The sequence below is a fragment of the Anastrepha ludens genome, chromosome 2 (assembly GCF_028408465.1).
Source record: "Anastrepha ludens isolate Willacy chromosome 2, idAnaLude1.1, whole genome shotgun sequence".
Lineage (NCBI taxonomy): Eukaryota > Metazoa > Arthropoda > Insecta > Diptera > Tephritidae > Anastrepha > Anastrepha ludens.
In genome coordinates, this window is record NC_071498.1 from 155,000,956 (window position 1) to 155,026,884 (window position 25,929).

A 25,929-nucleotide genomic window follows, 5' to 3' on the forward strand; every position below is an offset into this window, starting at 1 on the left:
TGTATGTACATATGTTTGTATGCATGCACACAAATTTATTGCCATTTCATTTCAACATTGATTATTTTTATTTTTTTTATTATTTTTTAATTACCACTGAAAAACGTCAAACTTTAAAAAGTTCAAATGCATATTTATGTATGTATATATTTTTTGTCTGGCAACTCTTTTGCAGCTTACATTTAATGTTTCGATTCTCATACACACACATTTTTTCTAAATTTAATTGGCAACTAATACATGGTTTGTTTCTTTTGTTGTTTAATTCTTTGCTATTTTTATTTTTTTTCTAATTTATGATTTTTATTTTATTGTTTAGGAAACCTACAGGTTACTGTTTGTTTGTTTGTTGGTGTTTTTTGCTAATTCTTACATACATACATATATAAACAACATCAAGATATTTCAATAAATATTTTTTTAAATTTAATTTCTTATATATATGTATGTAAATTTATACCCGAATATGTGCTTTGTTCTATTGTTTTGAATATAACGGTCCTTGATTTTTGTTTCGAGGAAAATACTTTCGATTCTTCAAACACTAAATACTCTTATGACGCTAACTGATGCATTTTTGTGAAACCTTTGTAATAGTGATGTGCTGCAATGTAACGACATACATACATACGGTGGATACGTTTGCTCAGCACCCTCTTGTAAATACTTGCATATATATACTTGTACATATATATATATATATATATATGTTTATAAAGGTATGTATGTGTATATATGTACATATGTATATAAGTTAATAATATATTTTGCACGAATTTTCAACAATTCATTGCCTTTGTAGTCAATTTATTGGACAAACACCTACTGTGTTGCTGGCATACTTGTATGTGTCTATGTAGGTATATACATATACATACATACTTCTTGTTCTAATTGACATATAAAATTTGGCTTGCCAACTAACTGTTTTATTGAAAGAGTTACCAGGAATAAGTTGATTTCTTTCTAAGTGTGCGCCTATGTATGCGTGTGTGTGTTTGTGTATGTGTGTGTGTGAGTGATCATGGGTGCATTATTTCTTACTGTGTGATGCATATTTGTGTGAAAATTGAATTATTTTCCTATTTCGCCTGCGACAGCTTACTCCAGTGCCGCCTGTGCAGCATGTTGCGCAACATTTTCGGAGCTGGCAACATTTTTTATCGATGCATTCTCGTTCTCAGCGCACGGTGGTGTTATGGACATGGGCGCGTTGGTGGGCATTGCATCCTCGTTATTGCACTTATTATTCATTGTTGTCTGTTGTTGACATTTTTCGTCTTCATCGGATTGCCTTTTTACGGCAGCCTCCTTGTCCTCGATCATTTCCGGTGCCGCAGCACATGCGTCTGCTGATTTCACTTCATCCTGCTTGTTTGACATTAGCTTCGCCTGTTCGCTGTTTGCGCTACCCAAGCTTAGGAATTGTGCAACAGCCTTGCTATAATTCGCCATTTTGACGCTTGACACCTCGTTCTCGTTCTCGACGTCGTCGTCGTCGTCGTCGCTGTCGTTGCTTAGCAAAATTGACTCTGTGTTATTATCATCGACGTGTGCATGCACATTGTTCTTGTTGCTTTTGCTATTGCTGCCATTGTTACGATCTCTCTTATGCTCTGTGCCTTGTAGGCGGCGTTCAAATTGTTGCTGCTGCTGTTGCTGTTCGTAGGCGAATGGTTCGCTGCGTCGATAGAACTCAAAATTGCGCTCGCGTATTGTCGCATTATGGCCGCCAAAGTGTTGATTACTGGCGCGTGCGTAGAAATTAAATGGCAGCTGCGACGTCGGCGCATTCGAGTAATTTGGCAAATGTTTCTGTTGCGGTTGTGGCTGAGTATTAGTAAGTATGGATGCTGGCGGCTGAGGTGGTGGCGTATGTTCGTCGAGATTCCATAGGAAGGGATTTGCTGTCGCTGCGGTTGTTACTCCTCCTGCGGCGGCAGCAGCGGCGGCGGCTGTTGCAGTCGCAGACGGCAATGAGCTGTTCAACATGTTGCCATAATTCCAGCCCAAATACTGGCTGTATCATTCACTTGTCGCGTTGTGTTGCTGATGTGGCAGCACTTGATACTGTTGTTGCTGCTGTTGCACGGATAGTATTTGTTGTTGTTGTTGTTGTTGTTGTGTTAAATTGTGCGCATGCTGTTGCAATTGCTGTGTCAAATTGTGCGCGTGTTGTTGCAGTTGTTGTTGCGTCTGCACCTGCTGCTGGTGATGTTCACGTTCACGTTCGCGTTCGCGTTGCTGCTGTTGCGTCTGCTGTTGTTGTTGCTGCTGCTGTTGTTGTTGTGCCGCATTGAATGCCGCTGCTGCCGCCGCCGCCGCCATGGCCGCTTGTGAAGCTGCTGCGATTTGTGTGGCCGTTGGCGATTGCGCCGCTACGGCTGCACTCGCGGCAGCCGCCGACATCAGATTCTCGAATTTACGCGTATCCGGATTGTACATCGGATGCTTGAACTTGCAGTGCGTTCGCAGATTATCGCTGCGTGTATAAGTGGCGCGGCAGAGCGGGCACTCGAAGCGGCCGGGAAAGTGGACGTGGTAGTGGTTGCGTATGTGGGTGACGACCTTGCCGCACAGCTTGCAGCGGTGCAGATTACAGCCGCCGGACAGACGTTCGAACGTGAGACGCATATGCCAGGCTTTGGAACCTGTAACCAGTTGGAATGTGGAATTTACAGTAGTGGGCAACAGCGTTGGACGGTATTTGAGGTTTGCAAATTTATTCAATATCAATTTTGAATTTTTTAATTAATTTTGTTTTTGTGTTTTTTTTTTTTTGGATATGATTTGAATATTGTGGGGCTCGAAAATTGTTTGCATTACATTTGTCAAATGATACGAGTTTATATGTGAAACGAAATTCGGTTAATAATTTCGCAAATGGTTAAGTTATTGCACGCGTTGATTAAGAAAAGAAGAAGAAAAAAACAATACGAATTTGTTGGTGATTCACAGAAACAAAAATATAACGGTATGTAGTACCAAATCTTGAAAAAGAAAATTGAATAGAGTGCGAGACAGACGACAGTGGGGTTGAGAAAGAGATGGAGTAAGATGAAAAGAGAAATAGAGAGTTAGAAAGAAAGAGAGAGAGAGAGTGGAGTGAGGCAATGGAGGAGCGATGAAAATTGTGGGAGGGGTGTTACACACAAATATATACAAATCGAAAAATTATTTTTGTCATATGTATGAATAATTTTGGATTTAGGTTTGGACGTAATTGGGAGATTTTTAAATAACAACCGTAATTTGTACATACATACATACATTCGAACATTTATGTGTACATACATTTAATGAAGTTATGTGGAATATTTAAACTCAGATTGCTTGTATTTGGGTTTCAAATGCAACTTATTGTACATATGTATGTATGTGTCTGTTGGATAAATTGAATGGGTATTGAGGTGATATTAAAAACATATAACTATGTATAGTTTGGAATTGATTTTTAAAGTTATACAATAACAAAATTAAAAATATAATTTTACCGAAATTTAGTAAAAAAAAAAAAATCAAAATTATTGAAGAGTAGTTAGAAAGTTGTTAGCTAACTTAAAACTTTTACCAGATATTGCGAATATCAAATAATATTTACACATTTTTAAAGGGCAACAACAAACCACTCCAGAATTTTTAGAAAACTCATTTTTGTGAGAGTCAAAAAAAGTGCAGAGCCTTAAAAAATACCCTTCGGTTGGTTTTAGAGCAAAAAAAAATATTAAAACGTTCACTGAAGAATTTTGCAGCAGCACATTGGAGTTGCGCGCAAGTGAGAGAGTAAAACTTTTTACCCGCTTTTCTCAAAATAATTTTCTTCACTCTTCAATTGGGTCTTTTTCAGAAATAATATTCTATTTTCCCTTTTTTCGCCACAACTCTAAAATTTTTTAAACAAGCATCATTTCTAAAATTTTTTTTATTTTTAGTTTACTTGAACAATAAATATATTTTCTATAATTGCAATATAACTCGACTAAACATTTTATTAAAAAAAAAAAAAAAACAAAAAAAAAACAGTGTAAAAGCTGTAATATACAATTTTTTTGTTCAGCATTCCACTTTCGATAAACTCCGTCCGGCCGCGAGGAAGTTAAAAAAAATTAATTTCAAAGATTTCGCATCAGAAAATCAATTTTTTTATACTCCACCATCTATTCAATAAACTCACTAAAACCAAATCTTTGTAATTATTCCGAAGTTGAGATTTTTTTCGGTGGCTGGAGTGGTGTTGCCTCTTAAATATTATCAATAACTTGAGTAATTTTTTGTTGTATGCCGAAGTAAAGTTTTTTTCTTCCCTTAATAGTGGTTAATGCTTTACGATTATATAAGATATGGGCTGAAAAGTTACGGACCTAATACATGGATGGCACTAGCTTTATTGCATTCACCTCTTTTTCAGTTAGTACTAACCTTAAGACAGCTATTAAAATTTCATGATATACAATTCTATGCTAAGAGTGACGCTACTTTTGTTATTTTTAAAACAATGGATCAAAAAGAATTTCGTGTTTTAATTTTACACTGCTTCTTGATAAGAAAAAATACCGTCCAAGCGAAGCAATGGCTTGAAAAGTGTTATAGGGACTCCGCTCCATCAGAAACAACAATAGAATGATGATTTACTGACTTTAAAGACAAAGAAACGTAGAGACACCGATGATGCACAATCCAGTGGACGCCCAAATGAGGCGGTAACACCAGAGAACATCAAAAAAATCCACAAATCGTTTTGGATGATCGAACACTGAAGTTGCGTGAGTTAGCTGGCATCGTAAAGATATCAAAAGACGTGTTGGCTTTATACTGCATGAGCATTTGACTATTATAAATCTCTGTTTAAAGTGGGTGCCGCGTTTGCTCGCTGTTGACCAAAAAGAAGACAACGCACCCTTTCCCAAGTCAAACCAAACAATGGCAAAACAAACAAACATCCACCGTATTCGCCAGATTTGGCTCCCAGCGACAACTGGCTGTTCTCAAACCTAAAAAAGTGCTCGCCGGTAAGAAATTTCACTCGAATATTTTTTATAAACGTCCAACATTAAACCATTACAGATTGGGAAAGAGTTCACTTGGATTTTCTGAGAGTTGATTTTGTATCGGGAGAGATCCAATGGACGCACCTATCAAATAACAAAGTAGGCATAAGAAGCGAGGTAAGTATTGCCGCATACTCGTTTGGACTCTACAGTACTCGTTTAAACCTCGTTGTTTCCGCACTTTTGAAGCTGTTGTTTACACCGCACAAAGGTTAAAAACCTATGAAGGGAGTGTATGCACCACTTTTCCCTAAAGTGTCCGCAATTTCATTCCCTTCGTGCCTCTCATGTCCCGGTACCCACTTCTTGAGTAACAAAGTTTCTTGATGCTAAAGTTTCGAGAATTTTAAAACATTTCCAGACCAATCTTGATTGGAATGAGAAGCTATTTAGCGATTTAGAGCTGCTTGACTGTCAGAAAGAATGTTGATAGCTCTAAGGCGTCGACTTCCGTCTGAAAAATGGAAGTCGTTTTTCCCATTGCAATTGCCTTCTTGAAATGTGGTCTGACAATTCCAGCCTCGGTACTGCCGACCTTCATTTTGGAACGTGAAAACCACACCTTTGCGCCCTGTTTTAAAGATATTTCATTATTTCTCCACGCTGAGCGATCACTGATGGCCACATTGAATTTCTGAGAAAATTCTAGTTTTCTTTCCGACTTTTCACAAACCGTCAGCCAAGGAGATTTCAGGATTGAGCCCTGAATTCTTACATGCCCTGTAAGATTGCCTTCTTTAAGAAGACATAGATTTGGAAGGCTTCGGATTTTACTAGCTGCCGAACGTTTGGCTACAAGGTGGAATGAGTCCAGTGACCATTTCTAAAGCCGTTATGGCGCAAGTTCGTATTGCTCCCGTTACGCTCAGACAGGCTATTCTGTATACCTTGTTAAGTGTCATCTGAGTCTTAATTTGGTCCACATTTGGCCACCATAATTTGGTCCACATTGGCACTATTATTGTCTTACACCATCATCTTTGACCGCAGACCCCACTTTTTACCGTAAAGCCTTTGGTACGTGCATATTGCTCTCAAAGCTTTATTTGTGATGTACGATAAATAATTTTTCCAGGACAAGATTTTATCAAGGATTACTCCCAGATATTTCATATTCACGGATAGAGTTAAGTTTACATCCCCTAGTTTTAGGGTCCCTAAACCTAGCTTCCCTCTTCGAGTGAAGAATATCAGACATGGTTTGTTCGGATTTATCCAGAGTCCTTTATTGTCCTTATTCCATTACAACTTTAGAGTAGTGTTTTTAGTGAATATTCGAAATACATTGGTAAATTTTTTGCCTAGGCATGCAGACAAATTTTGCGGAAAAATTAATATCTATTTAAAAATTTATATTATATCAGTAAATTCTTATAATGACCAAGATTTAAAAAAATTTTTTTACAAAAACATTTTGTTAAAGGTTGAATTTTGTTGGTAAGTTTGAATTTTGTTAAAAAAAAATTTTTTAGAACCATTAAAATAAAAAAGATAATTGAACAAATGGGGGGTTTACTCAAACAACTGAGATCTCAAAAAAAAAAAATGTTCGAATATTTTTCAAGTAATTTAAATGATTTCCAACCCTATTTATATATCCCTGGTGTAGAGCTAAAAAAAGTTTACGCTAGAAATGCTCGTAGAGTACATTTTAATTGTTTTTAGTTCATTTTTAAGGTTGAACCATTTTTTAAGAATATTTATCGCTATTCAATACAAAAAAAGCTTCATTTATTTACATATTTGCTTTTTGTTTAATAAAAATTTACTACATTTTTCATATTTAGGTGGTCAATTGGAAAAGAACTTGACCTCATTTGCACTAAAGAAGGAAATGACAAACAAACTTTATTGAACTCATACAAAATCGCTTTGTTGCCTACAACGACACAGAAGTAAAATAAGTCTCCAGGATTGACCGAAGCATAAATACCGTTGTCAAAATCATTGAGAACGAGCTCGCCTTTGAGCTTCAATTCCTCTCCCGTTGAAACTCAGATTTTTTTTATTTGGATTTCAAATTATTTTACATATGTATGTATTGAGAAATATTGAGAGTATCTTAACGGAGCTTTCGAAAAAGCAGAAAGAGCGTAGTCATTGTAGTTGCAGTAGTAACCAACCTGATGTAGAAGTAGTTGGCACAGGGCCTATCAAGTGCATGAATATTAGTTTTTGTTAGTGAAAAGATCCATAAACTTTAAGTTCAGCCTCTAACGGGGGTAGTTTCGATTCTGTTATGGATAAAACAATATGTTCATAACAATAAATGCTATGGACTTATATTCCACAGAGCATTTTGTATCATAATTTTCTTATTTTTTGCGCGAACCCATGAGATATTTATGTCAGAGGTGTATTCAAATTCAATGTATTTGCATCCAAAAATAAGATTTCAGCTCATATTTAGATTTTTGCTTGCATTTTGCTCTCATAAAATATGATAATTATCCGCAAAAATTTGCTAAGTGGTCCAAATCTTACATCAGAGCTAAATATACATAGACGTCGTATAATTAAATACATAGACAACTTAAAATTTTTTTTTTAAATTATGAGTAATAATTAGTTGTTATAAACTTAAATAAACCATTCGAGTTACATATTGTGCGTGTTGTAGTTATGGGAAGTTATAGCGGAAGGCAGCGGGAGGAATGGGGTATTCAACGAATTAAATTTTTTATTAAAGAAAATTAGTTTATTTTAAGAATAGCAGTAATTGAAAGAAAGTTGAAAATATAATTAATTAAGTTGTGCGCATGTAACGGTTTCGAGATGATTATACATGATTTAAATATATTTTGAATTTATATATGAATATATTTTTTATGCTTAATGACAACAAAATATTTTTAGCTACTTATATGCCAATTAATTCCAATATTTTTCCCTTGTGTGTTACCCAAAATTTTGTAATTATTTACAATAGATGAATGAGTGTACTTTGACAAACTCTTTTTTTTTCTTCTAGTAAATATGCTTAATTTTTGTTTTGTTTTTGTAAATAGTACAAGTATTTGTTACCAAAACCATAGTAAATATGTGCATATTTTTTTTATATGTTGCTTAGTACTATTAATTCGGCAATGATGTGTGTACTTGAGATGTATGTATGTATGCATGTAGGTAAGTATATTATAAATGTGCATGTATTTAGGTATTTATGATATATAATGTGTACGTGTGTGTGTGTAAGGCCTTAATATGCGCTTTCTTGGGGTTATATCGATAAAAGCTTTATGTTACGGTTAGCTTTAGTGTCAATTGAGACTTGCATGTATGTGTGTACATACACACATGCAATATGTGTAAGTGCTTATAATCAACCGGGCGGCTTGCCCGACTTGTCTTTATGATTTTTGTTACATATATCCTTACAGTTAGTTGCTTTGCGTTATTTGATTTTATTGCCTTGTTCTTTCTTTTGCTTTTTAATAACTTAACTAATGGGTGTTAACCGCCACATAAGGAGTGATTATATGTAAATAATTAATTAATGTTATTTTTAAAATATTTTTGATTTTTTGTATAAATATGTATTTAAATTTTCTCGCTCCAATTTGCTTATTATTAAATTTTTTTATTGCAAGACAGTTAATTTCAGGGGTCTCCACACACATTCCGTTAGTTTTCGTAGACTATTAGTGGATATTCATTAAAATTATTTAACTATGAGCGTCCTTTTAGACGGTATCTGCCCATAAGTAGTACTTAATTAAAAATACTAAATTTTTTTTTTTTTTTAAGTGAAGAAAAGTGTACAACTTTAAGGGAACTATTCGAGAGAACAAACCTGAAAAGTTAGTTGAGGTTCATCAAAACACTGGCAGATAATTGTAAAGAAAAGCCAAAAAAATTAAACAAACCTCTAAACGGAGTAATTCTTAACAAGTAATTCTGTCAAATCAATTGAGAATCGCGTAGCAGCACTGCCATATGCACAATATTATGCTAGCATGAAACATTTCAAACACTTGCCACTACTAAGTATAACAATTTGTTGCTGTAGACTCAAATACTCGATAAAAATTAACAAAGTAGCACAAAGACAAAAGTTTTTCGTGTAAGTCCCTATTTGTAATTTATACTCTTCATAAAAAAAAAAAATAAAATTAAAAAAATATATGCATATGTTTGGAACACCCTTTACTTCTTACTTACTCATCATTCATTAAAACAAAAAAGCAAAATAAACAAAAATTTAAGTTAAACAAAATATGCATGTGTTTGGAACACCCTGTACTTCTTACTTATAGTTAAGAACACCCTTTGCTTCTTCATTATTTATTAAAACAAAAAAAAAAAAAACAAAAAAAACTAAATTTAAGTTCAAAAAAAATATGCATGTGTTTGGAACACTCTTTACTTTTTACTTATAGTTAAGAACACCCTTTGCTTCTTACTTATAGCTAAGAACATTGTCCATAAATTATTAAGTATGTGTGCAGTTATGTATTTACAATTATGAATTTAAAATGCGTGGAGAACTGAGTAAGGGGTAGCAGAAATAATTTGAATTAATTTTTTTCTAAGATTTGCCCTTTTCTCAAATCTCTTTGTTAATATGTTATTGTATTATTTTTCATAAAATTTGATATGATGTACATGTATAGTATAAATAAGGGAGTAAGAGAGAGAGAGTAAGTTGCGCTATTAGAAATACCCTCTAACTGATAAATATAATAAGAGTAAAAAAATACTAACAGTAAATAATGTACGAGAGTAGTGGAATTTAAAATTCGCCTCGCTAAAATTTCACCACTTACCAACTAACTTAGTCTCTCGAATGCCAGTAAGATTCACGTGAGAGTGTAAGATATTTAGATGCTATGTGTAGCCTACTAATAGGCTGATAAGGAAAAGCGTAATAGTATGCATTTCGTGTTCAATGGTATCGTCATTTTCTTTTTTTCGCTATCCCAAGAGATATAGAAGTATTGGAATACCAAAATAGGCATGAAACACCACTTTAAGATTTCGGCTCAAAAATTATTATTTTAAATTATTTCATAAAATATGATAAATTGTATCAAAAATTGTGGACCAGGTGGTTTAAAACTTCTACCTTTTATAAAAAAGTGTCTTTCAAAAGTGACGCCTAGCAGTCAGTAGTGAATAATTCCTAGACGGTACCTGGTTTTTATCCTATCTTTCACTTTTGCTAAATAGACTGATGTACAATTTTACACGCTTTAAAATAATTGAAACTTATTATGAAAATGGTGGAATTTTTTGTTGGAAATATTCGTCTGAATGAGTCGACAGTTCAAAGGTTGGTGAAAAAAATCTTAAGAAATATGGAAAAAGGATTGACAGACTAAAAACTGGACGTTATGTTGGGAATATTGCTGCTGTAACGCAAAGTGTTGCCGAATAACCTTCAACATCGATATCTCGACGACTCGACGTTCTCAAAAATTAGGCATTCATCAATCGACTTGCTCATGGGGGAAATTTAATGAGGCCATTTTTCACATGCATATAATTGTTAAGAGCCATCTGTTTTGACTGTTTGACCGAGCTCCTGCTCCTATTTGTTTATGCGTCTTGATTCTACAAATGGAGGGGCCTGTAGTTTTAAGCCGACTCTGAACGGCGAATGATTTTTATGAGGAGAAAGGGCAAGGCAGAAATACATTCAGAAGTTTGCCATTGTCTGCCGAGGGGCAAACGCTATTAAAAAAAAACTTTTTTTATCATTTGAACAAAAATAGCAACAACCTCAAAGAATTTAAATTTTTACATGTCTCATTTTAAACCACCTTCTAGGCGCGTCTTTTGAAGGATCTTTGGTTAAGTTTTCGCATAAGTTTAACGCTTCTAGATAACACATAAAAGTATGCAACAAATAATTATGGTGGATTGTCGTTCGACGCATTTTGTTTCTTAATTTAAAAACTTAATAAACTTTAATAAACTTAAACTCCAGCTGGTGCATCAAATGTTGCGAATTTCATATTTTGCGTTTTAAGCACAAATTTAATTTGTTGAGCAAAATTTGGCGTTGATATTTTAGCATGGCGAATTTCTTAATTCCACTGCGGCGAATTTAAATTGCGATTTGTATTTAAAAAATATGGGTAAATAAAAAATACTCGCATTCTGAAATTTATTACGTAACGTACGTAAGTAGGTTTCTAAGGCTTTATAAAAATATTATTTTATTATTTCCAACAGTTTTATGTTTTTTTTACCCATTTATCATTAAATTCGTATGCATAAAATATTTAAAAATTTATTTTTGTTTTTCAATACAGAAACAATCGCCCAAAGGGGCATATTTATACTATGTAGAAGAAGACAAATGTTCATATGTATGTATATATGTAATAATTTACGTTTGATATTGAGTTAGTTCATTTTCAACACCTCTCCTTCCTGCAATAGAATTTTATAAAATATTTGTGTATGTATGTATGTATGTATGAGAGAAAGGTCCACAATCTAAAGGAGGCGAATAAGAAAATTTCCTATTTGCTTGGGCTTTTGGGCTTTAGGTTAGACGATTTGGAGATGGGTAATAGACAGTTTGTGTTATTGTTGTTTTAGTGTTTTCATCGTTAGCTAAAAAATTTTCAAATTTGTCGGCCAATTCCTGTTTTTGATTTTTTTTTTTCATTTTTGATTTTCTTAAATTTAGCAATTCAAATTTTTGGAAAAAAAGAAATATATTTTCAATAGATTTTTCACACATTTGTTACTTCACTGGGCACACACATCAGAAGGGGAGAATTAAGGTGATATTTAAAATAAACAGTGTTTGAATGTTATAGTTTATGGTACATATGAATAACCTTAAGTGTTAATTTTTAGTTAATTTTTTAATTTTGTATTTTAAATAGTCTAATACTAAAAGTTTTTGCTTCTTTTTTGTTTGTGTCTATTTTTATTATTTGTTAAGTGACGTGTTGTTATAAACGAAAGTAGAATCGTACAAAGCTGCAGAAAGTTGTAAGACTTACCGTTCGAAGTTTACTAGAGAAACAGTTGATCATATGCATATGTATGTATATATTTTTTTATACACACACCTATATGTATTGTATGTGGTGTATATATTTGTTATATGTGTATACATACATATTTTCGCTTTAATTTCAAAGCTTAAGTTTACTGAAAATAATGACACCCTATGACGTAGAAACGAAACTCAAGAGATCAATACTAAATAACTCAGAGTTAGCTAGAATGCGCGTAGGTTGGATGCGCTTAAGGCCATCGCGGCCACTGGAAAGTACATTGCAGCGATAACTGCGGTTCGTGATTGCGTGCGGCGTTTAGTTTGCAAGAGAGAGAAGACGAGTTTCAGTAAGTGTAATAGCCTAGGCAGACGACGGCGTTAATGGGGATTAGCGGCGCAGTTAATTCTGATTAAAATTCCAGTGTGTCAGATGGTTGTTACGTGGATTAGTTAACAGTTGATTTGTTTATTGGAAAGTTTTGACAATAAAAAATTGACCGCAGCCCACAAATATGAGCATTAGCTGCACTGATATTAAACATTTCTTTATTATTTGTTTATTTATTTATTTAAAAAGAAACTTAAATTGCAATTTCTCAAACTTCTACGCAATATCAACACAATTAATGTAGTTTCGAAAGTTTTAGTGCTAACTATCATTTCTTGTTCTTTTATTTAAAAGTTTCATTATTTTTCATTCACCATAGATATTAATTGTAATTTTTCGGCAATGTTGCCATAGAAAACGCTCCTGAGTATTAAGCGTAGTTGTCAATCCGCATTGCAGTTGCACTTAATTTCTGAAATAATTTCGAATTAAGTCGTTAAGCCCCTTTAACGCCACCGTCTGTCTAGGCTATAGGAGATTTAAAACAAAACTTATTGTCGCAAAAAAAAAAACACATGTTTTAAGAAATATTTTTTTAAGAAATTTTGTTTAACCCTTTGCAGGCGCAGCTATTTTCAAAATTAAAGTTTCATTCAACGTTACACAAACACAAATATTTTTAAAAATTACATTTCTAATTTATAAAACCAAATAAATGCAGTAAATACGATTTGCTTTTGTTCTTAAGATATGAACTGAAAATTTTATTTATTTATTTAATTTTTGTGTTTTTTAAAAGCTTAAATAACAATAAAACTGTTAAATAAAACAAAAAGTTTATATACATCGTAGAAGATCGAAATCCTTCAGATGATTAGAGATTTTGGAAGTGTTAGAAAACTGAAAATTACTTGCATTGCTTCCATAGCGGAGTCGTCGAATTCGGAGACAAGTTTTAAATGGCTCCGCTGCGGAGCTTTCGAGTGCAAAGGGTTAATAATCGCTTTAAAAGTGAATCAAGTTTCAGTAATGCTGAAATGCTAAAAAAAATTTCTTAAAATTTTTCGTTGTCTCAGTGCAAAAGGGTAATATTCGCTTTAAAAGTAAATCAAGTTTCAGAAAAGCTGAACTACTAAAAAAAATTTCTTAAATTTCTTAAAATTTTTATTTGTCTCAGTGCAAAGGGTTATTAACAGCTCCAAAAGTGAATAAATTTTCAGTAATGCATATTTACTCAAATACATTTTTCTTTGTCTCAGATTTCACATTTTTATGCCGTCAATAATTCTTTAAACAAGGCAAATCTATTAAGTACCAACACCACCAAAAAGCTGTTTTTTTTTGTTTTTATTGTATTTTTCTATGTCCATGTGGCTGTCAGCTTAGAATGAAACAAGGCGAATTCATTACTTGTTTTCTAGTTTCTTAATACTTTTACTTTGACAATAAAACGTACAGAATATTGTTGTTGGTCTAGTGTCAACGCCTTTAATGAGTGCGACTTGGCTTTAAAAAATAATTTATTAAATTTCGGCGCAAAAAATTTTTTTTTGTCTCATATTTCTCATTTCGCTGCCGCCAATAATGTTTTAAAAAATAATTTATTAAATTACGGCGCACGAATATTTTCGCTTCAAAAAATTTAATTTCGCTTCCACCGCAATTTGGATCCCTTTTTAATCACAATTTGCATTGTCTCCATAGCGGAGCCCTCGAGCTTGAAGACAAATTTTAAACACGGAGCTCTCGAGTGCAAAGGATTAATATTCGCTTTAAAAGTGAATCAATTTCCAGTAATGGAGAAATGCTAAAAAGAAATTTCGTAAAATTTCTGCACATTTTCTTAAAATTTTTCTTTGTCTCAGATTTCTCATTTCGACGCCGCCAATAATGCTTTAAATTTCGGCGCACGAAAATTTTCGCTTCAAGAAACATACTTTTGCTTCAGCCTCATTGGCAAATGACAATTTTTGCTTCAACCTCAGTTTAGTTCCCTTTTTTCAATCACCTTGCGCAGTAGTTTTCCATAAATCACACCCATTTTTAAGTCGTTTTGTGTTTTTGTAATAATATTGAAAGTTTTATTTTTATTTCACATTTCATTTAGTATAACTACATACAAACATTATTGTATACCTAGCTGAAGAACCATTTTATTACCGTTTACGTTGAAACCACATTTCTACTAGTATATTTAGCTTTAATCTTTAATTTCTAAAAAATCGTATCTTGCCCATATAATTGTAGTTTTTTTAGTTTTGACAAAAAATAAGAAACTACACATTCAACGTTGTCCCATTTGTTTACACGAAAGTCAATGTGAAACCTTTTTTTCGATCTGTTATAATAACTATGAATTTGAAATCGAACACAAATTTCGAAAATAATTAATTGTTTTTTTTTTGTGTTATTTCTGGAGCTTGTGCTGCTCTTAAGATCGAGAGTGTTCAGGCAATGGCGCTAATAATAAGCAATTTTGTATAAATTAACTTTTTTAGTAAAACTTGGAGTAAAATTTCGGCCCAAAACCTGTTAAGGTTACCATGCTAGAATATTATTAAAATTAGCTGCAAAATTCGAATGGTACGGTGTCGCTGTCAATTAAATAGCCTGAAAACAGACAACATTTCTATAGGGAAAATCAAAGGTTGATTTTTACGGAATTTATTTTTTCTATAATTGGAACCATTAAAAAATTATTTGAAGAGGTGAATGACTACTCGAAGGCGTAAAAGTACCCAATCGAACCAACTTCGAAAGCGAAAATAGTGGGTTTAAGTGTAAAAAAAAATTAAATATAAAAAATGTTTCCATACTCTACAGGCAGCTAAGAACTGAACGGTTTGGTTAGAGCCTACATCGACGCTCATTTAATCAAGGACAACTCGGTTGCAGACTACAGCGACGCTGATCAAGTCAAAGATATATATATATATAATTGGCGCGTACACCCTTTTTGGGTGTTTGGCCGAGCTCCTCCTCCTATTTGTAGTGTGCGTTTTGATGTTGTTCCACAAATGGAGGGACCTACAGTTTCAAACCGACTCCGAACGGCAGATATTTTTATGAGGAGCTTTTTCATGGCAGAAATACACTCGGAGGTTTGCCATTGCCTGCCGAGGGGCGAACGCTATTAGAAAAATGTTTTTTTTTATTAATTTTGCTTTCACCGAGATTCGAACCAACATGCACTCTGTGAATTCCGAATGGTTATCACGCACCAACCCGTTCGGCTACGGCGGCCGCCCGCTTTAATTATTGAGCAAACTGTGTAGTAAGATTTAGCGGGTTTTCTCTTAATTCTTATATTGAGTTGGTTGTTCTTATCCAAGGATCCTGGTATATAGGTTTGCTCGTTAGGTATGGTGAAAAAAAATTATTTTTTGAGGGGAACTTTGGATTTTACGTCATTCGTTTTGTGTTTCATAAAATTTAGTTTTAGCTATAGCTTAGTGAAACACAAAACGAAAGGCGTCGGCATATCTGCCAAATTCGCTCAGAGCCGAATAACGGTCGATGATGCTTAAAGAAGATTTTTCCTGATTCTATCTCAACTTATCTCTCATCTTCTATGCCCCATCTTCTTTGCCTAATTCAGTCGATCAATCCAAAAAGACGGCACCCAAACTATGGAGAGCATCAAAGAAGAAGTGGTCGCCATAAACGTGAAATACCTTTTGCTTATCATTTTGCTATCGCAGTACTTGTAGAGCAGATATTGAGGTAAAATTTGAAATCGATTATATTCGAAATCGTTGCGAATAATTTGGAGACGAAGCTGTTGAAAATTGGAGTCGCAAATCTTCTGAATCTCTGTCTTTTGAAGGCTCATATATATAGCTCTATTAATATGTGGGTCGCAAATTATTAATCAAAGCATGAAATGGCAATTCCATTGGCGAAAAGAGATAGAAAAGGAACGAAGACTTCAACATAGTTAATTAAGCCTAGCGTCCCTGGCTGTAGTTGGAGTAGAATTCTCTCAGAAATAGGTTTGGTGAAAACGAAATTTAGCGAGTAACATCGGCTGCCGCGTCACCGTGTACTCTGCAGCACAATTCTGTCCGCTCATTTCGCACGCATTCACACACATTTCAACAATCTCAGTTTTTTCGTAAACCGCTTTCATAAGTGGAGATTTGCATATCTGATTCTTTCTAATTCGCTGAGCGCCGTTTAACGGTTTGATATTAGCTACCCCTTCTAAATTTTTTCACCATGTTGATTATACAAAAATTTCTCCATTTGACAGCTGGCACAATATATTTTGAACAAAATCGATGTATAGGTATTTAATACTGATGTAGAACTTGACTTGTAATTTGTTATAAGAATTTTTTTAAAATGAGATTTCTGAGTTCGCCGAGCTCCAAACAAACACGTGCAGGAAGGCCTTCGTTGCGTAAATATCGCTATAGGTCGTCACTTACAAAAGCCACTTCTTTTTACAATCAACTCTATACTGAAGGTCCACTTAATCATGCCGCTCGAAGTTGAGTCACATTTGCGCGAAAAAATGTATGATTTTACCCACTTGCATAGCTCATTAAAGAAAAGGCACTTACTATATATCGCATTCGAACATATTTTCCCATGGATGTTTGGTGCCTAAATCTATGCAACAATTAATTTCAGAATGAGCGCATTTCACGCGAAAATGTAAGTCGATTTCGTGATACATGATAGGGTGATTTTTAGTGCTTTTGCACGTTTTCCAAACGAAAGAGTTGCATATTTTTAGATATTCAAGCATAATTTAAAATTAGAATTCTCGGTGATAGCTCTTTAGCGTTAGCAAACATTAGTTCAAAAGAAGTAACCTGTTCGAGTTGATGCGCCTCTAAAATTAATCACCCTAAAGCCATATGTGGAGTGACCATTTCACTTTTTATTTCTTATAATTATAGCATCATCAAGAAAGTTGCTGTTGATAATAATCGTGACAATTCCAGCGTGCAATTTATTGCATAATTGCGCCAACTCTTTCATATACCTATTTTTTTTCGTAAAAAAAAAATTGCTTTAGTTATTGTTTTTTTTAAATACAGCATATAAAATATTATTAATTTGAACTAAATGGTCATATTGTGTCTAGCTCACTAAAAATTAAATATGGCAGGACTTAAAAGCGTTAATCTTGATTCACTACCTGAAGTGTTAACTTATCGCGTTTTTTGTTTTGTTTTTGGAATTCCTAGTATAATACTTGTTCGCTTGCTCCAAACGTAAATAAATAAGGTTTCGCATTGGTAAAAATACTACATTAAATTGTAAACATTTGCTTTCATTATTACAATAGATATTCGAAAAATTTTCATTTCTGGTTTTTTGGTCGATGCCTACATAAAATCGAAAATGTATGTAAATTAGCGTAAATAAATAAATTTGACTAAGTGTAATTTTTTTTTGTAACACTCTTTTGTTTTTCTTTTCTCAGTACCATGACTTTAATAATAAAACTAAAAAAATACTAATGGTAAATATGCAATGCTACAGTCTACTACGAAATCCACAATTTGCCCGGGTGGGTTAATACTCGTACTTTGTTTTGTTAAAATCGCTTGATCGTTCAAATTTTAAATACTAATTATACTGACTTCTTTGCACAATTATTCATTCGAAAAATCATTATTATAGAGAATTATTATATTTATAATAAATATGAATATTTGGTGATTTCTTTGGTGTTTCTGGTTTTTTTTTTTGTTTTGCTATTTTCGATGTTTTACAACTACATATTTAATAAATACATACATTCTGTTTAACTACGAGGAAAATGTAAAGTTATCTTATTATTTTAATATAACATTAAATCGTACTATATAAATGTACACATATGACGTTAGTGTGAATGCAGCTTAATGCCACTGTTATGGGCGGCAACTGAGCGCATGATCTCTATCGAAAGCCTAGTTAATCTATACCCAATAGGAAATTCTCACGAAAATATGATCAGTGATTTTTGAGCTCGCAGCATCTAGACTTTGAAATACTTTACGCCAGCGCCAAGATTTCGCCGGCTACATGAATTAATGTTTTGCCCTATGCTTCTATGCAACACATGCTTCTTCTTCTTACTGATTGACGAAGTAACCGCCTCTCAGCTAATCTTAATAAAATGCTCGAAAGAATCGTTACTCTTCCTCGTGCTGTAAAGCCAAAGCCTACTGAGGTACCCAATATTTTAAGGCTTTTTAAAAATGTTTGTAAATTCTGTTGTGTATTGTTCCATAATTTATATGGAGGCACGGCAATACCACCAATTTTTCTCAGGTAGTGGCTACAGTGACCTGAAAAGTAACTGGTTAGATGTCTTAAGTCTACTCTGCTGCGTCGGAAGTAGCTTATCAGAAATTTCTTTCCCCGGCTTTGGGAATTCTTTCATTTGTCTCCTCCCACCTCCTGAGAAGTTCGTTAATGTGGTCCTTTGGCCCCCCGAAAGACTCAGGACCAATTAAAGGCATGTTTGTCCCTTTTTTAGCTAGATGGTCCGCTATTTCATTTCCCTCATGTCCCTCGTGTACAAGAATCCAACTTAAAAAATCTGTGTTGAAGTTCCCTAATATGTTGCGAAGGTTCAGGCAGTCACATACCATTTTTGAGGTGATTGTAATTGATAGAAGGGCTTTCAAAACAGCCTGAATATCTGAAAGTATGTAAATGTGTGTTCCTTTTATTTTTTCTACGGTGGCATTTCCTCAGATATATCTCAATGGCATGTATTTTTGCCTGGAAGATTGATAGGTAGAGACCGATTGGAATTATATTTTGAATTTAGGCCCCTTGATTCCCGCCGCTGTTTTACCATTTTCTAATTTCGATCCATCAGTTGGACAGAGGCCCATTGGAATCGATTTTTTGAATTTAGGCCCATTGATTCCCGCCCCTCTTCTACCATCTTCTAATTTCGATCCACCAACATATCATATCTGGGATCCGGGTTTGAAGGTGATAGAATTTCTCGTGCTAACTGAATGCAATAAGGACAAGATTTTTTTCTCTTCTTCTGCACCGCCAGCAAGTACCACATCGAATACTTTCAATACCTTGAAATGAAATAAAGTACGTAATTATTCTTCTCAAAGATGTTTTATGTACACAAATTCCACGAAAATACGAAATAGCAATTCTCCGTTTGGCAGATGATTCTGACCAACAGGTCTTTTGAGATTTGCATTGTAAACTATTGCGCTATCATCATAAAATTTCATGTGTGCATAGAATCGCTCAGACTCTCATTACAGCCCCATTTCCCTTTCTGCACAGAATGCTTAAAAGCAGGCAGTAAGATTTTTATAGCATATACGCAAAGAAATCGACCACTTCCTTATTTGTATTTCGAAGTAGAGTCGCATTTTCCTGTGTATCATATTAAAGAGCGCGAATTCTATGTAGTATTCCAAAGCATACATAGTATAAGTACAACAAATAATTTCGGGAAATTCTCATATCACAAGCTACACGATTTAGAGATGCACGATTCGACTTTTGGGCACATGTCGCTCAGAGGCCGTTGTACCAAAGCATATTTGTTGCAGAGTTGCCCTCCGTAACAGTAGATAAGCTACATTTGAGAGTGAAATAGTAGAGATGAGTTCTCTCTGTAACTTGAGTTTTTATTACATATATTTGGAGTGGGAGACGTAGTCGTATTTAAGAATTTTAATTGGTTTAAATTTATTTAAGAGTGTGTATCGCATTGGAGGTGGTTAATGTGTGTCACTTGTGGGCTGTGCATTGTTGTTTTCATGTTTGTGTGAGAGAGTGCCTAAATTTCTCTATATGTTTGTGTGGCATTGGTGGAAGTTTATAATCTTTAACTGCTTATTTGACCACATAAAGAATTGATCACATATGTACATAATGACTGAAGAAACGATCTTTAATATCGGCGTGTTTTATTTTACAATGGGCTTTCATATTGTCTCGACGTGTAAACTTTTGCCCGCAGACAGGACACTCATGACTCTGAGGCCGATGAATGTTGGCGTGATGCCAACGATTCGACACGATTTTGTTGCAGCTTACGCAGCGATACAGGGTGGGCAGCGTGCCGGACAATTGCACAAATAGCGTTGAGTAGTCGATGTTATGATCGCGACGATTAGCGGCAGCTGCCGCCGCCGCTGCTGCTGCTGCTGCGGCCACGGCTGGGCTGCTGTTGGTGTTGGCATTGGGTGTGTTGGCGTTGGCCGCAACAAGTTGCAGTTGTACGTCGTTGCTGGTGGGCGTGGCGGCACTGTACGGTGGGGCATGGATGTGTTGGGTATGGTGTTGCTGGTACTGCTGCTGTTGCTGTTGATGCTGATGATGGTGTTGCACCAAGTTGGCAGCTGCCGCTAGAGCCTGTTGTTGTTGCTGCTGCTGATGCTGATGCTGGTGTTGATGTTGGTGTTGGTGTTGATGATGCTGTGGCTGTTGATAGTTTGCTGCAGCAGCATGTTTTTGCTGTGCATATGCAAATTGTTGCTGGTGCTGTAATGTGGCCGACGCTGCCGAGGCATTCGAAGAGGCTGGCGAGAGCGCAGCTACTGCGGCTGCAGCAGCGACCTCTGCAGAGCAAAGCGCATCTAAAGCGCTGCCACAACGTCCCAGATTTATAACAGTTTGTGGGTGCAGGTGACGATGTGTCGATAGGGGTAGTGGTGGCGCCGTCGTCGTGAGGCCAATAGCATCATTCAATGGACCATTACACCCGTGCAACATTATCTCGGCAACATGCTGCTGGTGATAGTGTTGCGCATGTAAATTTTTCTGTTGCTGCTGCTGCTGTTGTTGTTGCGCCTGTTGGCTGCGCATGGCCGCCTCTTGTTTGCAACGTTTGTAATGACAATTGTAGTTGCTGTCTAAAATCTTGTGATCACAATCGCTATGACAATCATTGTCATAATCGTAATCCTCATCTTCGCACATATTTTCCGCATGGCTTTCGTTGGCTACGTCAATATGACCATCCGCATGTGGCTGCGATTGCAAAGCACCGGCTGCACGAATCGCATGCCTTCGACTGTTATGATACGCAATGCGACTGCGATGCACTTCAGCAACAACATCATTATCCTCACCTTCGTCATCAATATTGTCATCATTGCCATTACGAATATCACCGCCTACTCCGATATTTTCATCATCATTTGCATTATCACCAACACCATCATCACCTGTAATCACAGTTTTGGAATTATGCAGTCACCTGACACTTTCATGGTTGGGATTTTGATTGCGCTAGCATTTTTGCTGGTGGACGTAAGGTAAGAAACTACAAACATACGTACGTTCGGCATGGAATATAATTGAATTCTTGGAAAGGTGAAGCGCAAAATGAACAAAAAAGACTCATTGAGGAGGGGCTGATGATTGTGAACTCAAGTAGCGAACTCAGGGGAAGGAAGGTGATTTATTTTATAAAAGGATCAACAAGTCATTATGCTGAAACAAACTGAGCGTATGACCAACTCAAAGCTGCTAAGTGATTTTAAAAAGCTGAAAGCATTAAAAGGAAAAGCAAAAACTTCTAAATGGTGTCGTGGTCGTGGAAGTTGTTGGAATGAACTGTGGTATTCAGAAAAGCCTATAAATGTGCGAATGATCTCACGAATCAGAGAATGAAAAATAATATGTAACTAAAGCTGTGCAGCAGCTTTCCGAAATGTATTTATGTTCTGAGGAATGGCTCATGCAATATAATAATAAAGGCAACGGAGAGTGAGATAAGCAACAACAAAAGAACCCAATATGTATATTACGCCAAGCTATCACGCTGATCAGTATTCCTCTGGATGAGATTTTTTACTTCTAGACCAGAAACTTACATAGGCCAGATTGAGGAAGTGAAAGTAGTTCAAATCCATAAATGGGGCTGACTGAGCTTCAAGACTCCAGACATTTTTGGTACATTTCATAGCAGAGTTTTGAGCTATTTGAAGTTTTAACTTGTTATTTGGTTCATATACGCGTAGAAGAATATTTATCCTAGCAAGTGTTAAGCTGAGTATTTTGCTAAGCCATTTGCGCATAAACATCATATTTGCAATTCAAAGGGCCAAGGGCCAATTCACACTACAGATGAATAAAATTGCCATAAATTGACAACCAGAGAAATTTTTGCTTTTCTGTCCACACAGATCTACGAATGTGTGTTTAACTTCTAAAATACTACGTACTATAGAAAGAGTGGTAAGATTCTGGAAAAAGTTCAAAAATATTCTCAACCTACTTTTCAAAACTCATGCCCTGAGCAATCTTCAAACGTTTTATAGATTTTTAAGGAACTACTCACAGCTTTGGTCAATTTAAAAGCCAATCGACCGTCGTAGCCGAATGCTTGGTGCGTGGCTACTATTCAGAAGTGCACCAGTCCGAAATCCCAAGCCCCACACACCAAATGGTAGAACAAGTTTTTTTTAATAGCGCTCGCCGCTCGGCAGTCGAAGACGAACCTCCGAGTGTATATTTGCCATGAATGAAATTTCTCATAAAAACCAGCTGCCATCCGGAGAGCTGTAGGTCATTTCATTTGTGGAAAACATCAAGCCTAACACCACAAATATGGGGGAGAACGGCCAAAGACGACATAAATATTTGAGTGATGCATTTTTGTCTTAGAAAACTACACAAATCTTGCAACAGAAAACAGCACACAAACAAAATATCCGTTGCTGCACCGTTGCCCAGCTCCTTTTGACCTTTTTTCAAAGCATCAAAGCAGAATGTTGGCTGTTTTATCTTAATCTAGCCGCAGTGTAGCCGTACAAAACCTGTTATATCGCCTCATCCTACTCAAGGCGGGCAAGGCGAGTGGATTTATCCTCTTTGCCGATTATTTTCAGGTGTCTCGATAATAGAAATTTACCAGTCAACAACTTCTTAATCATTTGGAACTTCTCGAGCACTCATAGTGATCACCGAGCAAAATAAGTAAAGTGATTTTGGGCTTTAAAGGAAACCAAGGAAACCTCAGTCAAATCCCCGTTATGTTTATCGGGGACCTATAAGGATAGCTTTGCTGTCACTTCATTTACTTTTCAAAATGTAGTTTATAGTCTCAAAGACTATGTAAACAGTGGTCCATATAGTGGTTTCTTTAAAAATTCAAAAACAATGAGCGAAAAGGAATTTTTTCGGCATGTTATTGGTTTATGCGAAAGAGCAAAGATCCTGATTATTTATGGAATACGATTTATATAATGTGGCTGCCTCATAAACATAAAAATTTAAGACAAAAAAATAGCTAAAACTTGGTAACTCGTCGCGTATCTATTATTTTGAACGCAGGTGTACCTGCTGCTGAGCGGGTGGCCTAATAAAATCAACTTAAATACACAAGAAAAATATTTTTTTACAAAAACTCGATTTTCAGTTGTAATCGGTCTTTATTTATGCATTTTATGCATTAATTTTTTTTTATCCAATACGAGTGGAGCAAAGAGGCGAACTCAAATATCTACAGCAACACAATTATATTCCATGTACGAGCGAAAATTTTGATACTTTTCTGGCAGAATTTTTTTAAATTATTTTTCAATTTTTTTTTAATCTTAAATGAATTCGACACATAACGTACATATGTAGGTAAACCGCTTAGTATATGTATGTATATGAGAAAATACGTATGTGGTATTTATGGGAAGTTCTAAACTAAGATAACTAGGGTATGTAACTATGCAAACAACAACAATCAGCTACAATTGGCATTATATTTTATTGTTTAATTAGGTTTGTATAGTAAAGGTAGATATGTATCTAAGTATGTATTTAATTAAATGTATGCATTTTTTAATACTAAAATTGCTTTTTTCTGATGTTGTTTCTTGTTTTTTTTTTTAATTAATTTTCACGTCAGCATATTTATTAACTATGCAATGAATTCAAGCTAGGAAGAGTTGGTCTAAAGTAAAATTTGTTCTAAAATAAAATATTATTAAGTAAAATATAAGTAAAACTAAGCTTTAAGTTAAAATCTGTTTATGAAAAAAAAACATTTGTTTTTGGTTGAACAAAACAAAGTAACGAATCGTAAACAGCTCGAGGCATTTGTGTATAACTCAGTTTGAGGGCAAGGGACAATTTGTGGCATGGTACGAGCAGGAGGGGTGCAGGTGAATTCAACTGATAATAACTCAGAGTGTTCTTTCTAAAAAATTAAATAATGCAACTGTGAATGGTTTGGAAGAAAAACTAATGTTTGCTAAAGCATAAGAAACAATAAAATAAACAAATAGAATTGAAAACTTATTAGATTAAACTGAATTGAATTGAGCTTCACAACTTTGGAAAAAGAACCGGTAGAAAAACAAAAAAAAAAAATATATATATAAAAATAATAGCAGATACTTATTAAAGCGTTTCACATTTTTTAAATAATTTTTACAAAAAACTGTTTGTAAACAAATCGGACTGCGATTTGAAAGCCTCACAACAGATCATTTTTGGTATATCAATATTTAGCCATAGTTCATTTAATGTTGCAACAAATTTTCGCAATCGTTAAGTAGAAAATTTACTGCAGTTGTTTAATAAACACTTCGCTCACACTAAACGCGCACGCAATCGACGAAAATGTGTCATCTTTTAAAATCAAGAAACGGACAGTTTAGTTCTGTATGACGAATCAAAGGTTGGTTACACGAACGAGTAATTCCGCATTTCAGCAAAATCATTTGCTATTGGAATTTGCGTTTTACTCATTCTTGTTTGCCTATTATTACCATGCGTTTGCACGTTACACTTTTATCTTTCCATTTCTGCGCACACAAACGATTAGTTAAAAATCACTTGAATTGACAGTTATGTAGTTTGCAGCCAATCATTTGAGGGGTAATTTAATTTCGAAGATGCCATCGTCAAGAAAACAATTACAAACTCTCACTTCGCTGAAAGTGCAGTTTGGCAAAGCTAAGCACAGCTGTTTAAATGGAACGATTGCCTATCATAGTGGAAGAAAAACTGTATACCAACTGATAGTTATGATTTGTAAAAATTTCAATGTAGTCTCAAAAAAATGTGAGTGTATTGGAAATTTAAAAACAGATTGGCTGCAAGTATGTTGTAAGTTGAGTATATTGCTTTAACATTCTTGGATTGGCTGCAAAAATTGTACGTAAGAGAGAATACAGAAGGTAGCGGCATCCGCGTACCGTTATCTCGGTATTGCACTATACTGCTCTCAGTGAATTTGAGAGAATCAGCTGATCTGCTGATGCAGTAATTGAATATTTGTTTTCGTTTTATTGTTGTATTGTTTTTTATGTTTATTGTCACCTGCCGAGCGTATTTATCGTACTACGAATTTATCCCTTTCTTGTTTATTCAATTTTCACGTTACAACTATAAATACTTGCACAGATGTCTCAATCTTGTAATCTATCATTCTCGAGTGTAAATCACTCACGCGATGCATGGATTTCACGAATTGCAAAGACTTGTATTTATTGCAAAGACACAACAACAAAATGCAAGCGGAAAGATTTTTACAATATCCGTAATGTAAGCAACAGCGCTACGAACAGTAGCATGCAACTCTGCCAGTAGTTTGTTGTTATTCTTTTATTGTAATTTTGCTGCGTGTACTCCCATACTCAGTATACCATAGT

At 34.9% G+C, this 25,929-nt stretch overlaps 1 protein-coding gene across 8 annotated transcripts in view; it reads right to left on the minus strand.

Moving 5' to 3' along the window:
• LOC128855652 (sex determination protein fruitless) overlaps nt 1–25,929 on the minus strand; it is a 155,976-nt gene that overhangs the window by 17,329 nt on the left and 112,718 nt on the right. For 6 of the 8 annotated variants that reach the window (XM_054090728.1, XM_054090724.1, XM_054090725.1 and 3 more), the window contains exon 8: nt 14,394–21,498. The exons of 1 other annotated variant lie outside the window; for it this stretch is intronic. In XM_054090728.1, coding sequence (XP_053946703.1) covers nt 20,186–21,498 — 1,313 coding nt within the window. In that variant the 3' untranslated portion in view covers nt 14,394–20,185. Of the gene's footprint in view, nt 1–2,025; nt 2,652–14,393; nt 21,499–25,929 lie in introns of those variants that run through there. One more of the 8 variants, XM_054090730.1, reaches the window with a different exon arrangement.